This window comes from Microtus ochrogaster, unplaced genomic scaffold (genome assembly GCF_000317375.1).
Source record: "Microtus ochrogaster isolate Prairie Vole_2 unplaced genomic scaffold, MicOch1.0 UNK111, whole genome shotgun sequence".
Lineage (NCBI taxonomy): Eukaryota > Metazoa > Chordata > Mammalia > Rodentia > Cricetidae > Microtus > Microtus ochrogaster.
Genome location: NW_004949209.1, coordinates 726,063 through 741,474, shown reverse-complemented (window position 1 = coordinate 741,474; position 15,412 = coordinate 726,063). Strand labels below are relative to the sequence as shown.

The window sequence follows — 15,412 nt, the reverse complement described above, 5'->3', positions numbered from 1 at the left end:
TATCCTGAAAATTGCTTTGTAATCAGGCTGGCATCGAACTCACAGATTCCCTGTCTCTGCCTCCTGAGTACCAGGATTAAAAGTGTGAGCCATCACTGCTGGGCCAGGGTTCACCCTCAATGCTACCTGCCTCACTTAACATACCTAACACAAAGTGGCTAGCCTTATTTCATGCTTTTAATGTGTATCCACTTTATTTTTGGTCATCAAGCATTTAGTATTCCTTTTCTACAGCAAATTGTCCAACCAAGAGTTCTTTAGTTTTAGTTGTTGACTATGTCTCACAGGCATCCAATCAAGAATGATGCAATTTCCTAAACGTAGGCATGAAAGCCTACCATTATCTTCAACAGTCCCAATTACAAGCAACATGAGTAAGAAAAATCAGAAGCAGGAAATTGGGAGATTTTTAATAAGTTTAACAATTCTAGAATCCAAGCCGGGCAGTGGTGGTGCACACCTTGTAATCCTAGCGTGCGGGATTACCTAGGCAGGTGGATCTCTGAGTTCAAGGCCAGCCTGATCTACAAGAGCCAGTTCCAGGACAGGCACAAAAGCTACACAGAGACACCTTGTCTCAAAACAAACAAACCAATTCTAGAACCCAAACTTAAGTGTCAAAGGTTTGACTCTTTTAAATGTACTCACAAAACCTTTCAAAAACAACTTAATAAGGTGGGGTAGTGACAAGCCTACAATTCCAGCACTCAAGAGGTTGAGGCAGGATTGTCACTTACAACAAGATCTGGTTAAATAAACAAAGACAACCTAATTTGATCAACACATGCTGTATTATACTACTAAAGTCAGGTGCTCCAACACCCTCAAATACAGGGTTCTAGCTGTACAGTTAAAGAATTTGTGTTTAGCCGGGCGGTGGTGGCGCACGCCTTTAATCCCAGCACTTGGGAGGCAGAGGCAGGAGGATCTGTGTGAGTTCAAGACCAGCCTGGTCTACAAGAGCTAGTTCCAGGACAGGCTCCAAAACCACAGAGAAACCCTGTCTCGAAAAAAAAAAAAAAAAAAAAAAAAAAAAAAAAAAAGAATTTGTGTTTATGTCAGTTTCCTAAGCCCAAGAGAGTCTGACACACAAATCCCTAACAAGTAGTTTCTTTAGATTTAAAAGGCTCAGAGGATGGAGATTTAGCTCAGTGGCAGAGCACTTGCCTCAGCTCTCAGAGAGTAATTTAGCAGTGTAAATTTTATCTAAAAAAAGAAAAGTTATGGATAGAATGAAAAACAAGATGAGTATCAAGAATGGATAGCCAGAATAAAGATAAAAAACAAACAGCTGGGCAGTGGTTCGAGGCCAGCCCAGTCCACAGAGCGAGTTCCAGGACAGTCTCCAAAGCTACAGAGAATCCCTGTCTCAAAAAACCAAGAAACAAAACAAATAAAAAAAGAAACCCATACTCATCTTCCAAATCAACCAAGTTGATCCAGTATGAAGGTTACTAGGTGAATGGGAGGATCAGTATAAAAAACAACCTACAAAAACAAAAGTTTTCTCTAAAGATCATTTGGAATTCATTGTAAAATAACAATCTAAAAACAAGCAGAATTAATTTCAAAACAGAAGTTTGACAAACATTTTAATTTTACCAAAGGTTTATGGTCCAAGTTAACTGACAGATTTTTTAGAACTAAAGGAATGTTTTACAGAAACACTGAAGATCAGTAATTTAAATTTACTAAAAAATACACTTTTCTTCTAGGGTCTAGAATCTAGACACTCTAAGAAACTAAGTATCGTAAACACTTATTTTGTTGTAAACTTTAATTTACTGGACGGTTCTAAACCAAGTAGAATTCTCATTCAACTGTCTTGTAAAACTGGGTCCCTGTCTGGATGAGCATGCTTGGTGCCTGTGGAGCCAGAGGCTGTAGATCTCAGAACTCAAGTTCTGAATTTTGAGTTCCCATGAGGGCATATGTGGGCTCTGGGAACAAAGTGGGGTCCTCTGCAAGGACAAGAGTCCTAAGCACTCTTGACGGCTGAGCCCTTAAGTTTCCGTACCACTATCAATAATCGCCCCTAATCTGAGTGTATAAAGCAAAGAAAGCTCCCACAACTTTTTCTTTATCAACCTAACATCAACATTAAACTTTTTCCAGCTAAGAAGAAAACATGCTGTGGGCAAAGAACTTCCCTGCATTTCAGGTGTTGTATTACTGGTCCTAAACTAGAAAAAAAATACAAAGTCACAAAAATGGCAATTTGTGAACAAGAATTTTTAGTTGCAACTTACTCCAGTCTAAAGGCAACTTTTAACTGTTGGGTGGTAGCAAGCCTAGTTTCAAATAATTTAACCATACAATATTGTAATAAAAATAAAACCAGTATAATTGTAAGTGGCTAATATTCCCTAATTTCATCTTTCCTCTCACTCATAAAGATGTATTTCTATAGCAATGTAGTAAAAAAAGAGGCCATGTGTTTTGTAAAGTAGACTTCAACACGAAGAGCTGTTTTGGGTGGCTTACTTAGCTGTTTATTACCATCAACAACCTTTCCTCTTCCAAAACAGAGAGAAATTACAGAAAAATACAATTACTGAAAGGGTATTTACTTTAAGTAGACAATATTTTTGCATTATAATTATGCATATGTCTGCATTACAAATGAAAAACTGGTCTTCAAGATTTGTCCTACCTACCAAACTACAGGCTAATGAGATAAGACCATACCCCAAAACTACAACTAAAAAACCCATGCCACACCCTCTATCAAATTTAGCTTGGTGAAGCTTGCCTTTGATTCCAGCATTCAAGGCAGAGGCAAAGGCAAGTTGATCTCTGTAAATCAGGGGCTAGCCTGATCTATGTAGCAAAGTCCAGGCCAATAAGGGCTACATAGTAAGATGATGTCACAAACAAAACAACCCCATTTAGAATACTTCCCTCCCCCATCCTATTAGTAAATATCAGAAGTCTGATCTACTAAAACCCACCCATCAGCATTACTATTCTGAGGAAAAAAAAAACAAGTTCAAGTCAGAAAAGATACATCCATCGTTCAAGTCCCAATATTATTGTTTTTGCAGGAGGTGGTGTATATCCCTTTAATTCCAGCACTAGGGAGGCAGAAGCAAAAAGATCTGACTTCAAGGTGGCCCACACCTTTGATCTCAGCAATAGGGAGGCAGAGTAAGGCAGATCTGAGTTGAGGCCTGCTTGGTAAACAGTCAGTTCCAGGTAAACAGACCAGGGCTGTTACACAGAAAAACCAGGCTCAAAAAGAAATAAAATAAAAACAAGTCCTAATATGGCTTTTAAAATGAACTCAAGGGTTCTAACTAGTGGCTTCCTTGTATTCGCACACAGTAGCACTGAACTACTTTTCAGAAACCTAGTTATATATATGTAGCAACCCAGGGCCTTGCACTTTGAAGACTTCCAGAACTGCTAGGTTAATGTCGTCTTCAACTAAGGGTTGTCTGCTGCTGGGTGTGGTCTAACATCTGCATTCCCCACACTTGGGGCTGGAGGCTAGCCTGGGCTACACAATTCACCTTTGACTAAGTATCAATAATTCTGGAATTACACCACAGTGGTCAGATTGGACATTTTATATTCCAAAACACTGATTAAATCCTCAAAATACCCCCTTTCCACAAGCAACCCGGAAAATAAAAGGGGAACATGCAATTTTCTGTTAACTTCAAATCGATGCTAGGTTAGCAAACAAGATCTATCTGCTTTATTTGCTGCTTTAACAAATAATGGGAAACCTTTTGAGCACTCCTCTCCTGATGGGAAAAAATAAGTTAGGGAACGCCACGAGACAAAAACCCAACAGACTTGGATGACAATCCTTTCTCTTTTCAATCCCTCCCGTGTTAAAATTCAATAAATTAAAAAAAAGGGGGAGACACATTTGAGAAGAACCAGATTAACACGTTTTTGGATTAGCCTACTGGAGATGACCCCAGCATTCGAAAGGCAAACAGGCCAGTTAAACTCCAAGGTCGGGTGCTGCAATCCTCGGCTATCAATGAAACTCTGTGTATTACAACGAATAGGAATGGAGGTAAGGCCTCTAACCAGCAACTTATAATGCCCACCTTGACCCAATAAATACCTGCGGGCCATGTGCCTCTTACCTTCCTTCGTCTGCGCGTTGGTGATCTGAAGATCGCTATCGGCAGCTTTCAGCTTTTCTCTCCCCATAATCTGCTTCTTTAAGTCGCAGAGGGAGATATGGAGCCCATCAAAGGTGACGGTGTCGTAGTTGAGTTTAGAGGAAAATTTATAGTGCACACAGGACATTGTGGCAAAGGATTCCTAAGGTTCAGCGAGGAGACGTGGACACTCTCAATATACGTATATTTATAAACTTAAGAGCAAAATATATACACACACAAAACACTCAAAAGACAACGAAGGACCCTAAGGCCTCAAATTAAATACCCCCCAACCACAAGCGGGGGTTCGTGAGAACAATAATCCGGAACCCCCCCGTACTCAGAATCGCTTCATGTGGGAGGTGCAGGACGGGAAAAGGGGCAATCGAGGATCCGCCAACCGGCACAATGTCACCCGTCTGGGTCCCCCTCGCTCATGCTAAGGGCCGGCAAGAGACAGGGCAGGCGGTGCAGTCAGTAGCGGTCAGTCCACACGTTAAGAGTCCGAATGACCCCGCGGGGTCAGGGGTCCATAGCGGCCGCACCTCCCGGCTGGTCTCTCTCCGTGGATGGGGGTGACCCAGGCCCCGGGAGAAGGTTGCGGGTAGAGGGCCTAGGCCCGGAGTCCACGAGCGGTCTCTCGCCTCCTCCCGGCTTCCGGACGACCGGCGTCGGCGTCCCCAGGCCCAGGCCCCCACCGCACACACACCCTGGCGCCTGCTCCCCGGAGGCCACGAGCGGCCCGCGGCCTAGGCCGAGATCGCGCGATCGGCGGAGGAGAGGCCTTCCAGCGGCCGCCCGGTTCGGCTCCGCCTCCCCCCCGCCGCCGCGCCGCCGCCTGACACAAAGCCGCTGCGGGGCCCAGCTAGGCCGCGAGGCCCTTCCTCACCACCCCGGGCCCCGGCCGGCGGCTTCGTTGGCCCCGGGGACTCTGCCGAGGCTGCCCGACTCTTCCTCTTGCCGCTCCTCGCGCTGCTCCCGCTTCTGTCGCCTCTGAGCCCACGACCGCGTCGGGAAGCCCGGAAACGGTCGGGCGGCGGCTAGGGCTTCGCTGGATTGCCTCCTTTCTTTTTTTTATTCTGCCCCCCAGGCCGCTCTCGGGCCAGCACCCAGCGCCGGCGACACCTCCGCGCCAGGAACTATGGCGGCCGCGGCCTGGCTTCGGGCGAGCGCCCCCACTCCGGGGTCTCTTAAGCAGGGACAGCACGGGCGGCGCACGCGAGGCGGAGCTTGGGCGTGCGCCGATAGGCGGGCCGGGGGCGGGGCCGTGGCGTCACAAAGCGCACCGGCCCGCCCACGTGACCTCGCGCTTTGTGACTCGGAGCGTGGAACCAGAAGCAGCGCGGAGAACGGGAGGAACTATTTGTGTCGGGAGGGAGGGGGAGGCGGACTGTCCTACTGGGCGGGCCTGGAAGGGGCGCGCACGCCGCCGCCGCTCTAACTGCTGCGGGCTGTGCCGAGGGGTGAGCCCCTGACCGACCGTGATGGCTGCTGTACGTGCGCTAGCCAACTCCCCTCCCAACAGACTGCACGTCCTGAACTCCTCAAACGCGGCTGGGGAGAGCCTAAGCCATCATTCCCTCCCTACCACCAGCATCCTAAGAGACGTGTCCGGCTCTTACCGTGTGTTAGGCACCTCGGTGACGGAGTTGTCTGGGTCTGAATTTAGCCCCGGGGCTCTGATGTAACCCCTCTCTTCAAAGAGGCTGTAAAAGAATAGAGGATTTGCTGGGTCGCGGTGGATTAAACCCATGAATATATTTCCATATTTAAGACCACTCCTGGCACGTTTGTGCCTCAATAGAGGTGGCTGAATAAATGTCAAATTAATAACGGCAAAAATTATCTCCAATGTATTGGCCTAAAGCCAACAGCCTTGCATTTTTCGAGTTTTAAAGAAGGGAGTGCTTGCCCCGCTGCAGGGTCCTAATCCCATTTTTAATTACAGGCGCCAGAAACTTTGTCAAAAAGTCCCTTAGGAAGGTTGGCATACTTTTTCTCTTGTGGCATGGGGACGTATTGCATCTATAAATTCATAAATAATAAAATTACTGTAAAACCATAACAATTGCTATCATTTACAGTGTCTGATGCCCAGCTCCTCTGAATTTTACAGGCTAGGTACAGAGAAGATGGGCAACAGAGAACAAAATCCAAGAGGTGGCAGAGTTTCAAGAAACTTAAATGCCAATGTCTCAAATTCTGGCAGAATTTGGTTTAAATTAATCATCTTGTCAGAGAAACCCTCCTAAGGGCATCTTATTTAATTAAGATAGTTACGAGTTTTGATCTCAGTTTACCACAATCATCAGTTTGGGTCTCAGTTATCAGTTGATTTTCTTAGCAATTATCAGTAGCTAACAAGTTGTATGCCTGTTTGTTCTTTTGGATTTCTTTTTTCTTGTTTGGTCTCACTGTAGCCCAGACTGGCCTTAAATTCACATTATGCTTGCCTCAGTTTCCAGAGTGCCAAGATTACGTTGTTTTGTTTTGTTTTGTTAATTGTTCTTTTCCCCTATTCTCCCAGTTAAGAAAATGTATTTTAAAGCCAGGTGGAGGTGGCACATGCCTTTAATCCCAGCACTCAGAAGGCAGAGGCAGGCAGATCTTTGTGATTTCAAAGCCAGCCTGGTCTACAGAGAGAGTTCCAGTACAGCCAAGGCTGCACAGAGAAACCCTGTCTGGAAAAATAAAATTCAAGGTCATCAGTGGCTCTAAAGCAAGTAGAGGAAAAGCCTGGGCTACAGAGGATCCTGTCTCAAAAACAAAGTGGCACACGCCTTTAATCCCAGCACTTGGGAGGCAGAGGTAGGCAGATCTCTACAAATTCAAGGCCAACCTGGTCTACAGAGTGAGTTCCAGGACAGGTTACAAAGCTGCATAGAAACCATGTCTCAAAAAAAAAAAAAGAGAAAAACAAAACAAAGTCTGAAAAAAAAATTGTAACAAAAAGTGTTTTCTGTGTTGTTGGGAGTAGATCCAAAGGCCGTACATGTAAGCAAACACTCTACAACTGACCTACATATCCAACCAGCTCCCCCTCCCCTTCTTTGGACAATATTCCACGGTGGAAAGGTTGTGTACTGTGTGGTCCTTGCTATGTGACATTTTAGAAAAGGTCAGACTATGAAACCAGCGAAAAGATCAGTAGCGGCAAGTGTTTGAGGGAGGTAGGAAGGAAGCCTAAAGAGGTAGAGTCTGGGGGGCTTTGGGGCTGCAAAGATGGACTTATGTCATCTTATAAGATGTCAGCCTTATATTATCAGGGTCCAGAATGCTGGCTGGTGATGTAGTTCAATGGAACAGAGCCAACTTGGCATTCAGGAGGTCCTGGGTTTGATCCTCTATACAAAACAAACACCAGGCAATGGTAGCAACACACCTTTAATCCCAGCTCTTGAAAGGTGCAGGCAGGCAGATCTCTGTGAGTTTGAGACCAACCTGGTCCATAGAGCGAGATTCAGGACAGCCAGAACTGTTACACAGAGAAACCCTGCCTTGAAAAAACAAAAAACAAAACCCAGAAAAAGCAAAAACTAAACAAACAAGCAAAAACATAGACTGTACAGCACATAGTAAATGGGAATGTAAATTATGGGCTTTAGCTAATAATACATTGATACTAATTCCTCAGTTGCAACAAATATACCACACTAAAGCAAAACGGTAAAAAAACAAACAAGTAGCCGGGCGGTGGTGGCACATGCCTTTAATCCCAGCACTAGGGAGGCAGAGGCAGGCGGATCTCTGTGAGTTCGAGACCAGCCTGGTCTACGAGAGCTAGTTCCAGGACAGGCTCCAAAACCACAGAGAAACCCTGTCTCGAAAAACCAAAAAACAAAAACAAAAACAAAAAACAAACAAGTATACATACAAAGAGGAAATGTATGTGGTCCCCACTCAGCACATCTGTAAACCCAGGAAGCTAAGTCTCCTAGGGACAGTAAGAAAGTTGTAGCATATCCCACTGACTGCATGTTTCCCAGAGACATAGATTCCTCCTCTGGGGTCTGGAGAGAGGGCTCAGTGGTTAAAAGCACTAGCTACTCTTCCAAAGGACGTGACTTCTGTTCCCAGCACCCGCATGGCAGCTCACAACTGTCTGTAACTCCAAAATCTGATACCTCCACGCAGACATACATGCAGGCAAAACACCTATGTACATAAAATAAAAGTGGTGGCTTTTAGACATAAAGCAAAGAAAGCCAGTCTACAATTCACAATCCCAGAGAACCTAGACAACAATAAGGACCCTAAGAGAGACATACATTAATCGACAAGGAAAGTAGAAAAAGACAAGATCTCCTGAGTAAACTGGGAGCATGGGCATCATGGGAGAGGGTTGAAGGGGAGCAGAGAAAAATATGTAGCTCAATAAAAACAATAAAAATATATTTATAACATTAAAAAAGGATCAGAAGTATAGCGCAATTAATAAAAACAGAGAGGGGGGGGAGAGAGAGATATTGGGGTTTAACCTGAAGATCAGAAAAGCAGGGGCTGGAGAGATGGCTCAGTGGTTAAGAGCATTGCCTGCTCTTCCAAAGGTCCTGAGTTCAATTCCCAGCAACCCACATGGTGGCTCACAACCATCTATAATGAGGTCTGGCGCCCTCTTCTGGCCTGCAGGCATACAAGTAGACAGAATACTGTATACTAAATAAATAAATATTTGGGGCTGGAGAGATGGCTCAGTGGTTAAGAGCATTCCTGAGTTCAATTCACAGCAACCATATGGCTCAAAACCACCTGTAATAAGATCTGGTGCCAACTTCTGTCTGCAGGGACACATACAGACAGGCATTGTATACATAATAAATAAATAAATAAAGAAAGAAAGAAAAAGAAAAGAAAAGAAAAGCAGCCAGCTACTGGCTCTTACATCTACCTCAGAATGAAATGGGGGTGAGAGCCTGTCTTCACGAATCCTCAAACTCCACTGTACCACCAGGTTCTTGTCTCTTCCCCTTTATATTCCTCTCTCCACCCAGCCTTACCATGCCTGTCTCCACCTCCCTAGTACTGGGATTAAATATTTGTGATCCCAAGACTTGTTTCTCTTTTAGATTGAGTTAATCTTGTGTAGCCCAGAGATCATCTGCCTCTATCCTGGGATTAAAGGTGTGTGTTACCACTGTCTGACCTGTATGGCTGCTTTACTTTCTGATCTTCAGGCAAGCTTTACTTATTTAAAACAAATAATATACCTGGTACCCAAAGGTTGGGCAAAAATTCCACATAAAGCCTGGGAAAGCTTAAAAAAAAAAGGATTCTAAACAGACAAGAACAGATCAAGTGCAGATTCTTGGTGACTGTTTTTTGTCCAATAGGCTCTGTCGTCTGGTGGTGAGCAGAGGATTACACCGGGCGGTGGTGGCGCACGCCTTTAATCCCAGCACTCGGGAGGCAGAGGCAGGTGGATCTCTGCGAGTTCGAGGCCAGCCTGGTCTACAAGAGCTAGTTCCAGGACAGACTCCAAAGCTACAGAGAAACCCTGTCTCGAAAAAAAAAAAGCCAAAAGATTATGAGATTAGTAACAATAAATAGTCCTTACATTTTTGTTTTTCTTCTGTTTCATATCAAATGGCTCTTCTGACATGAGACAGAGATTTTGGGTTTTACTTTAATAAGCATGCTTGGGTTTAGAGAAGGAGAGAGCCACACTTCCACTCCAAAGCCAGCTTTAATCCTTCACTGGGCAGGGACTATGAAAAGACCATCTGTATTATTTTATCTATAGAGAACAGCAGAAAAAACAAACATTTGGGATGATTTTATAAAATTATGAAATTTTATCCTGTTGTAAATGTTATATACCAATAAGCCGATTTACTCTTTTTCTTATGACATTTTTCCTCGATGATTTGTAGTTTTTCTTCAGTTGTCTCATTTTTCCAGTGGTCTTCAGAGTCCTTAGCTGGATACCTTTATTCTCTTGAGGAAACTGAAATAAAACCCTTCCCCAAACCTAATTTTGGGGAGATTCTTTTTTGGCCAGTTATAGCTGATCGCATGAAAAGCATTTGTTAGTGTTATAGGTTAGATTAGATTAAATGGTCATGCTGTTTGATGAATTACTATCTCTTCTAATTAAGAGGTGTCTCTTGTTCAAATTGAATCAATTTTGTTGGTATCCATAGCTTTTTTCTCCTGTAGAAACAAAAGCAAAACCCCTTCCCCAACATAACTCATGTCTTGGTTTCCATTCTGAGGTCAGTACATCTTTAAAGAATATCAGCTGATTTAATTCTGTAATTTTTCTACTATCCAGTGTCTCTCCACAGCTGATATTTTTTCTTGTTAGCATTTAGAAAATTCAAAATTAATAAAACATTATGCAATCTATTTCTGGGGGTATTTATTATCTCTTTCTGTTTATTTAATATATCCTTTAGAGTTTGATTTGATCTTTCTCTAACTGCCTACCCTGTAGGATTGTGTGGTATACCTGTAATATGCTTTATATTATAATAAGCGAAAAACTGTTTCATTTGCTTAGAGACATATGCTGGAGCATTGTTTGTCTTTATTTGTGCTGATATACCCATGATTGTCATAACTTCTAGCAAATGTGTGATTACTGAGCCAGCCTTTTCCAAACTCGAAGAAGTTTCCCATTGGAAACCTGAATAGGTATTAGTGGTGTGGTGTACATATTTTGGTTTTCCAAATTTTACAAAATGGAACACATCTGCCAGATTTTATTCCTTTGAGTACCTTTTGGGTTACATCCTGCAGGTAGTTAAGGTTTGGATCCACATGATCCACATGTGCTTTCTGTAATTTCCCTTTAATCACAGTCAATTCTTTCTCAGATTCATCTGATAATTCCCTGAGACTATTTAAGTTCTTGTCTCCATCTAAGGTTTTGTTTAAATGAATCAGTTCATCATGTTTTATCCCAATAGTGTGCTGTAGATGGGAAATGTCTCCTAGCAATCTTTGGAAGTCATTCTGCATTTGATCTCTCCTACTTTGTACCTTTTGGGGTCTAATTTTTTGTAAACCTATTTTATAGCCTAAATAACTAATAGAATCTCCTCTTTGTATTTTTTAGGAGTAATTTTTAATCCCCACCAATGCAAAATTTCCTTTACTTCTTCAAACATTCTTTCTAAAGTATCTACATTTGAATCAGATGGCAAAAAGTCATCCATGTAATAGTAAACTATAGATTCAGGAAATTGCTTGTGTATCATTTTCAGTGGCTGACTTACAAAATGTTGGCACAGGGTGGGGCTATTTAACATTCCCTGTCAGATAATCATCCATTAATATTTCTTAGCAGGCTGAGAATTATTACAAGTAGGCACTACGAAGGCAAACTTTTCTCTGTTCTTTTCTTGTAAAGGTATAGTGAAGAATCAGTCTTTTAGATCAATAACTATAAGAGGCCATCCTTTAGGTATTAGGGAAGGCAAAGTAATACCAGACTATAGAGAACCTATTGGCTGAATCACCTTATTAACAGCTCTTAGATCTGTGACTATTCTCCATTTTCCAGATTAATTAAAAAAAATGGCTGATGAGTCAGGTTCTAAGTCCAACCTGTGTATAAGAAAAGTGTGAACATATAAACCTGTAATCCCTGCACTTGGGAGGTGGAGGCAGGAGGATCAGGAGTTCAAAGTCAGCCCAGGCTTTTAGACACCCTGTCTAAAAAATGAAAAAAGAAAGTATTACTTTGATTGCCTTATCTCTGCCATCATTCCTTTCTCCAGCTGTAGACTTGCACAATACACCAACAAACTCTCTCTTCAAGGACAGAATTCTTGGGTGAGAAAAATAACTTGGGCTGGAGAAACAGCTCAGCAGTTAAGAGCACTTGTTGCTCTTGCAGAGGACCGGAAATCAATTTTCAGCACTCACAGGACAGCTTACAACTGACTGGAACTCCAGTTCCAGGGGAATTGATTCTCTCTTCTGACCTCCACAGACACCAGGTACCAATGTAGTTCACAGACATACATTCAGGAAAAACATACTCATAAATGAAATAAATCTAAAAATAAAAAAAAATCAGAAAAATAAATTGGGCCTGGAGATGGCTTAGAAATTAAAAGTGCTCAGTGCTCTTCCAGAGGACCCAACTTTGGTTCCCAGCACCCAGGTCAGGTGGCTCACAAACACCTGTAACTCCATCCTCATGGGCACGTGACGGCTATTGGCACTTGCATTTACTTGCAAGTACACATGTGCACGCACACACTCACACAAACAAATAATAGTAAAATAATAATAATAATAATAATACAGTTATTTTGTTTTTTGTTTGTTTGCTTTGTTTTCCAAGACAGGGTTTCTATTTTTAACAACCCTGGCTGCTCTGGAACTCTCTTTGTAGAGCAGGGTAGCCTCGAACTCACAGAGATCTGCATGCCTTTGCTTCTTGAAGGTTGGTACTAAAGGCATGTGCCACCATGCCCAACTCTAAAACAATGCTTTTCAATTCTTCCCCGCTCCCCTCCCCAAGACAGGGTTTCTTTGTGTAACAGCCCTAGCTGTCCTGGAACTTGCTCTGTAGACCAGGCTGGTCTCAAGCTCACAGAGATCTGCCTTCCTCTGCCACCCAAATGCTGGTATTAAAGGTATTCTCCACCACCACCTGGCTCTAAAACAACCTTAATAAAGGGAAAATAATTATGCCACCACATGTTTTCCTTAGTATCTAAACCTGTGTTGTTGATTAAGTAGCTTCAAATCCCCCCAACCTTCAACCACACCCACAGCTACCACAGGCCTTAGGCAAATCGTCCCCTGAAGCCACACTCACAGCTTGTTGCGCCTTTCAGTTCATTCTATAAATTCACTAATCTGCTGTGCACTAACTTTACCAGGTCTTTGCTGTGCTGGCCTTGGTGGGAGCTCCTCATTGAACCTGTGTGTCAAGCTGCCAGTGACAGAATAAAGAGATAGTTTTCAAAAGCTGATGCAAGGGAGCCATTGTTTCCTCACCAGCCCTCTCTCAAGTCAGCACTCATTCCACTACTGACATTAAAAACTTTTGTCCCATGGGTCTGGAGAGATGTTTCAGCAATTAAGCGCATTTGCTGCTCTTGTAGAGAATCCGGGTTTGGTTCCCAGCACCCACATGGCAGCTAAAGTATCTGGAATTACAGTTCCAAGGGCTCTCGTGCTCTTTTTCGGCCTTGAGCACCAGGCACATGTGTGATGTACATACATACAGGCATGCAGGCTAGACGGTCATACGCATACAATCAAAAATATTCTAAAAAATAATTTTAAAAGTTTGACTGCCGTACATGAGACGTTGACACCAGAGATCTTTCCACATTGCAAGTAGCTGTGCATTGAACAACCACTTTAGAAAACAGTTTGGCACTCTCTAGTAAATACGGGCATGCCTCTACTCTACAAGTCAATAATTCTACTGTTGGTTGTTCATACAAGGAGATTTACTGTTGAAGAATTTTATGGACCCCTCCCCTCCTTTGTAGTAACAGAACGTTGAAACATCTCTAAGATCCATCCACAAAAGAATGGAGAAGCTTATTATGGTCGTTTAGATGATGGGATATTACATAGCCCTCGTAGAGGCATTTCATTTGTATTTTAATAAACAAAGTTTACCTGAAGATCAGAAAAGTAAAACACCACACTGACCAGCCTTACAGACCAGGCAGCAATGGCACATGCCTTTAACCCCAGTAGCCACATTAGTTTATCATAGAAACCAGGCGGTAGTGGTGCACCCCCTTAATCCCAGAATTAGAGAGGATTATAAAACAGGAGGAGATAGCTCTCAGTCTCAGTCTCATTCTGAGATTCCTGGAGGCGGGATCGCCATTTCGGACTGAGGTAGAGATAAGAGCCAGTGTCTGACTATCTTGCTTTTCTGACCTTCAGGTTGAACCCCAATTTCTGTCTCTGAGTTTTTATTAATTGTGCTTCAGCTATGACAATAGATACACACAGCTTTATGTTACAACACGGTGGAATTTTTCAGCTTTTTTTTTTCTTTTTTGAGAAAGGTTCTTTTTTGAAGCTGTGGTTGTCCTAGAATTCACTACGCAGACCAAGCTGGCCTAGAACTCAAAAAGACCGCTGCCTTTGCCTCCCAAGTGCTGGGATTAAAGATGTGGGCCACTACACCTGGCATCAGCTTCCTAATTTAGAAACAAAATGCAAGCGAGTATCAAAAGATGGCATTTTGTTGGATATGGCACATGCTTATAATCAGGGGACGGAGGTGAGAATGTTGAGTTTGAGGTTAGCTCAGGCTATGTGGTGAAACTCTGTCTCCAAAAACAAGCAAAATATAGCCGGGAGATTTTTATAAATCTGAAGCCAGCTTGGGCTACAGCTAACAAAAACAACTAAAACAAAATAAAAACACTAACAACAACAAAACCTCCAAACAAAAAATACCTAATAATAAAAGACATGAAAGATGGTAAATGATTTTTTTAAAAATTATGTACACATGCACACACACATGCGTGTGTAGTGATCTTACATGTACCACCTGGGTGTACATGCTGGCATTGGCAGAAGAGGGTGTTGGATCCCCTGGAACTGGAGTTAAGGACAGTTATGAGTTGGTGCTAGGAACCCAACTCTGGTCCTCCAAAAGAACAGCAAGTGTTCTTAACCCCTGAGATATCTCTCTAGTCCCTAGACAACATGTTATGAAATAACCATTTTATAAATGCCAGAGGCATGCAAAACTGAGCACTGCATTACCTCTCTAGGGTTCACATTTAAGACAACTTTAAAAAATACTTCCAGCTAGCAGTCACCTTTGAGCTTCATGATAGTGACGTGGGGGAGCCTCCAGGAGCTGTGTTGTGCCAAAGGCTCTGCTCCTGGCCAGATGAGTAGGGTCACAGGTATTCATTATTTAACTGAAAATCAAGAACAAACAATAAACTCACAGGAAGCCATGTAGGAAACACGGATGACAAGATACCATTAGGAGACAAAAGCCAGCTTCCCTTAGGCAGTAAGGGTGGGACCCAATTGGTGGATCTTGAGCGAGTCACGTAGCACACATGACCTCTCCACCGAATGCACAGATAACTGTCTGCTTGGGCTGAGAGAACATGCATAGGTGTATGGACTCTTTACTGGCTCAACACTTGATTTACTAAAAAATGGCCAATATCAATAGATCCATCCAGCTTCTCTCCTAGAAGCCCACCCAGCAGGACAGATGTCGTTGGTATTTCTCTCTCAGAGGAGTTCCTACCCTCAGAAGGTCTTTTTCACTTTTTTTTTTGAGAGAGAGAGAGAGAGAGCGCGAGAGAGCGAGAGAGAGCGAGAGAGAG

The 15,412-nt window shown here is 43.1% G+C and overlaps 1 protein-coding gene across 4 annotated transcripts in view; it reads right to left on the bottom strand.

Moving 5' to 3' along the window:
* The window catches only part of Rbbp6 (RB binding protein 6, ubiquitin ligase), a 33,692-nt gene extending 28,356 nt beyond the window's left edge, over window positions 1-5,336 (bottom strand). For all 4 annotated transcript variants that reach the window (XM_026778195.1, XM_013355303.2, XM_005371512.2 and 1 more), the window contains exon 1: window positions 4,104-5,336. In XM_026778195.1, coding sequence (XP_026633996.1) covers window positions 4,104-4,269 — 166 coding nt within the window. In that variant the 5' untranslated portion in view covers window positions 4,270-5,336. The remainder of the gene's footprint in view (window positions 1-4,103) is intronic.
* Window positions 5,337-15,412: the final 10,076 nt, after the last annotated feature.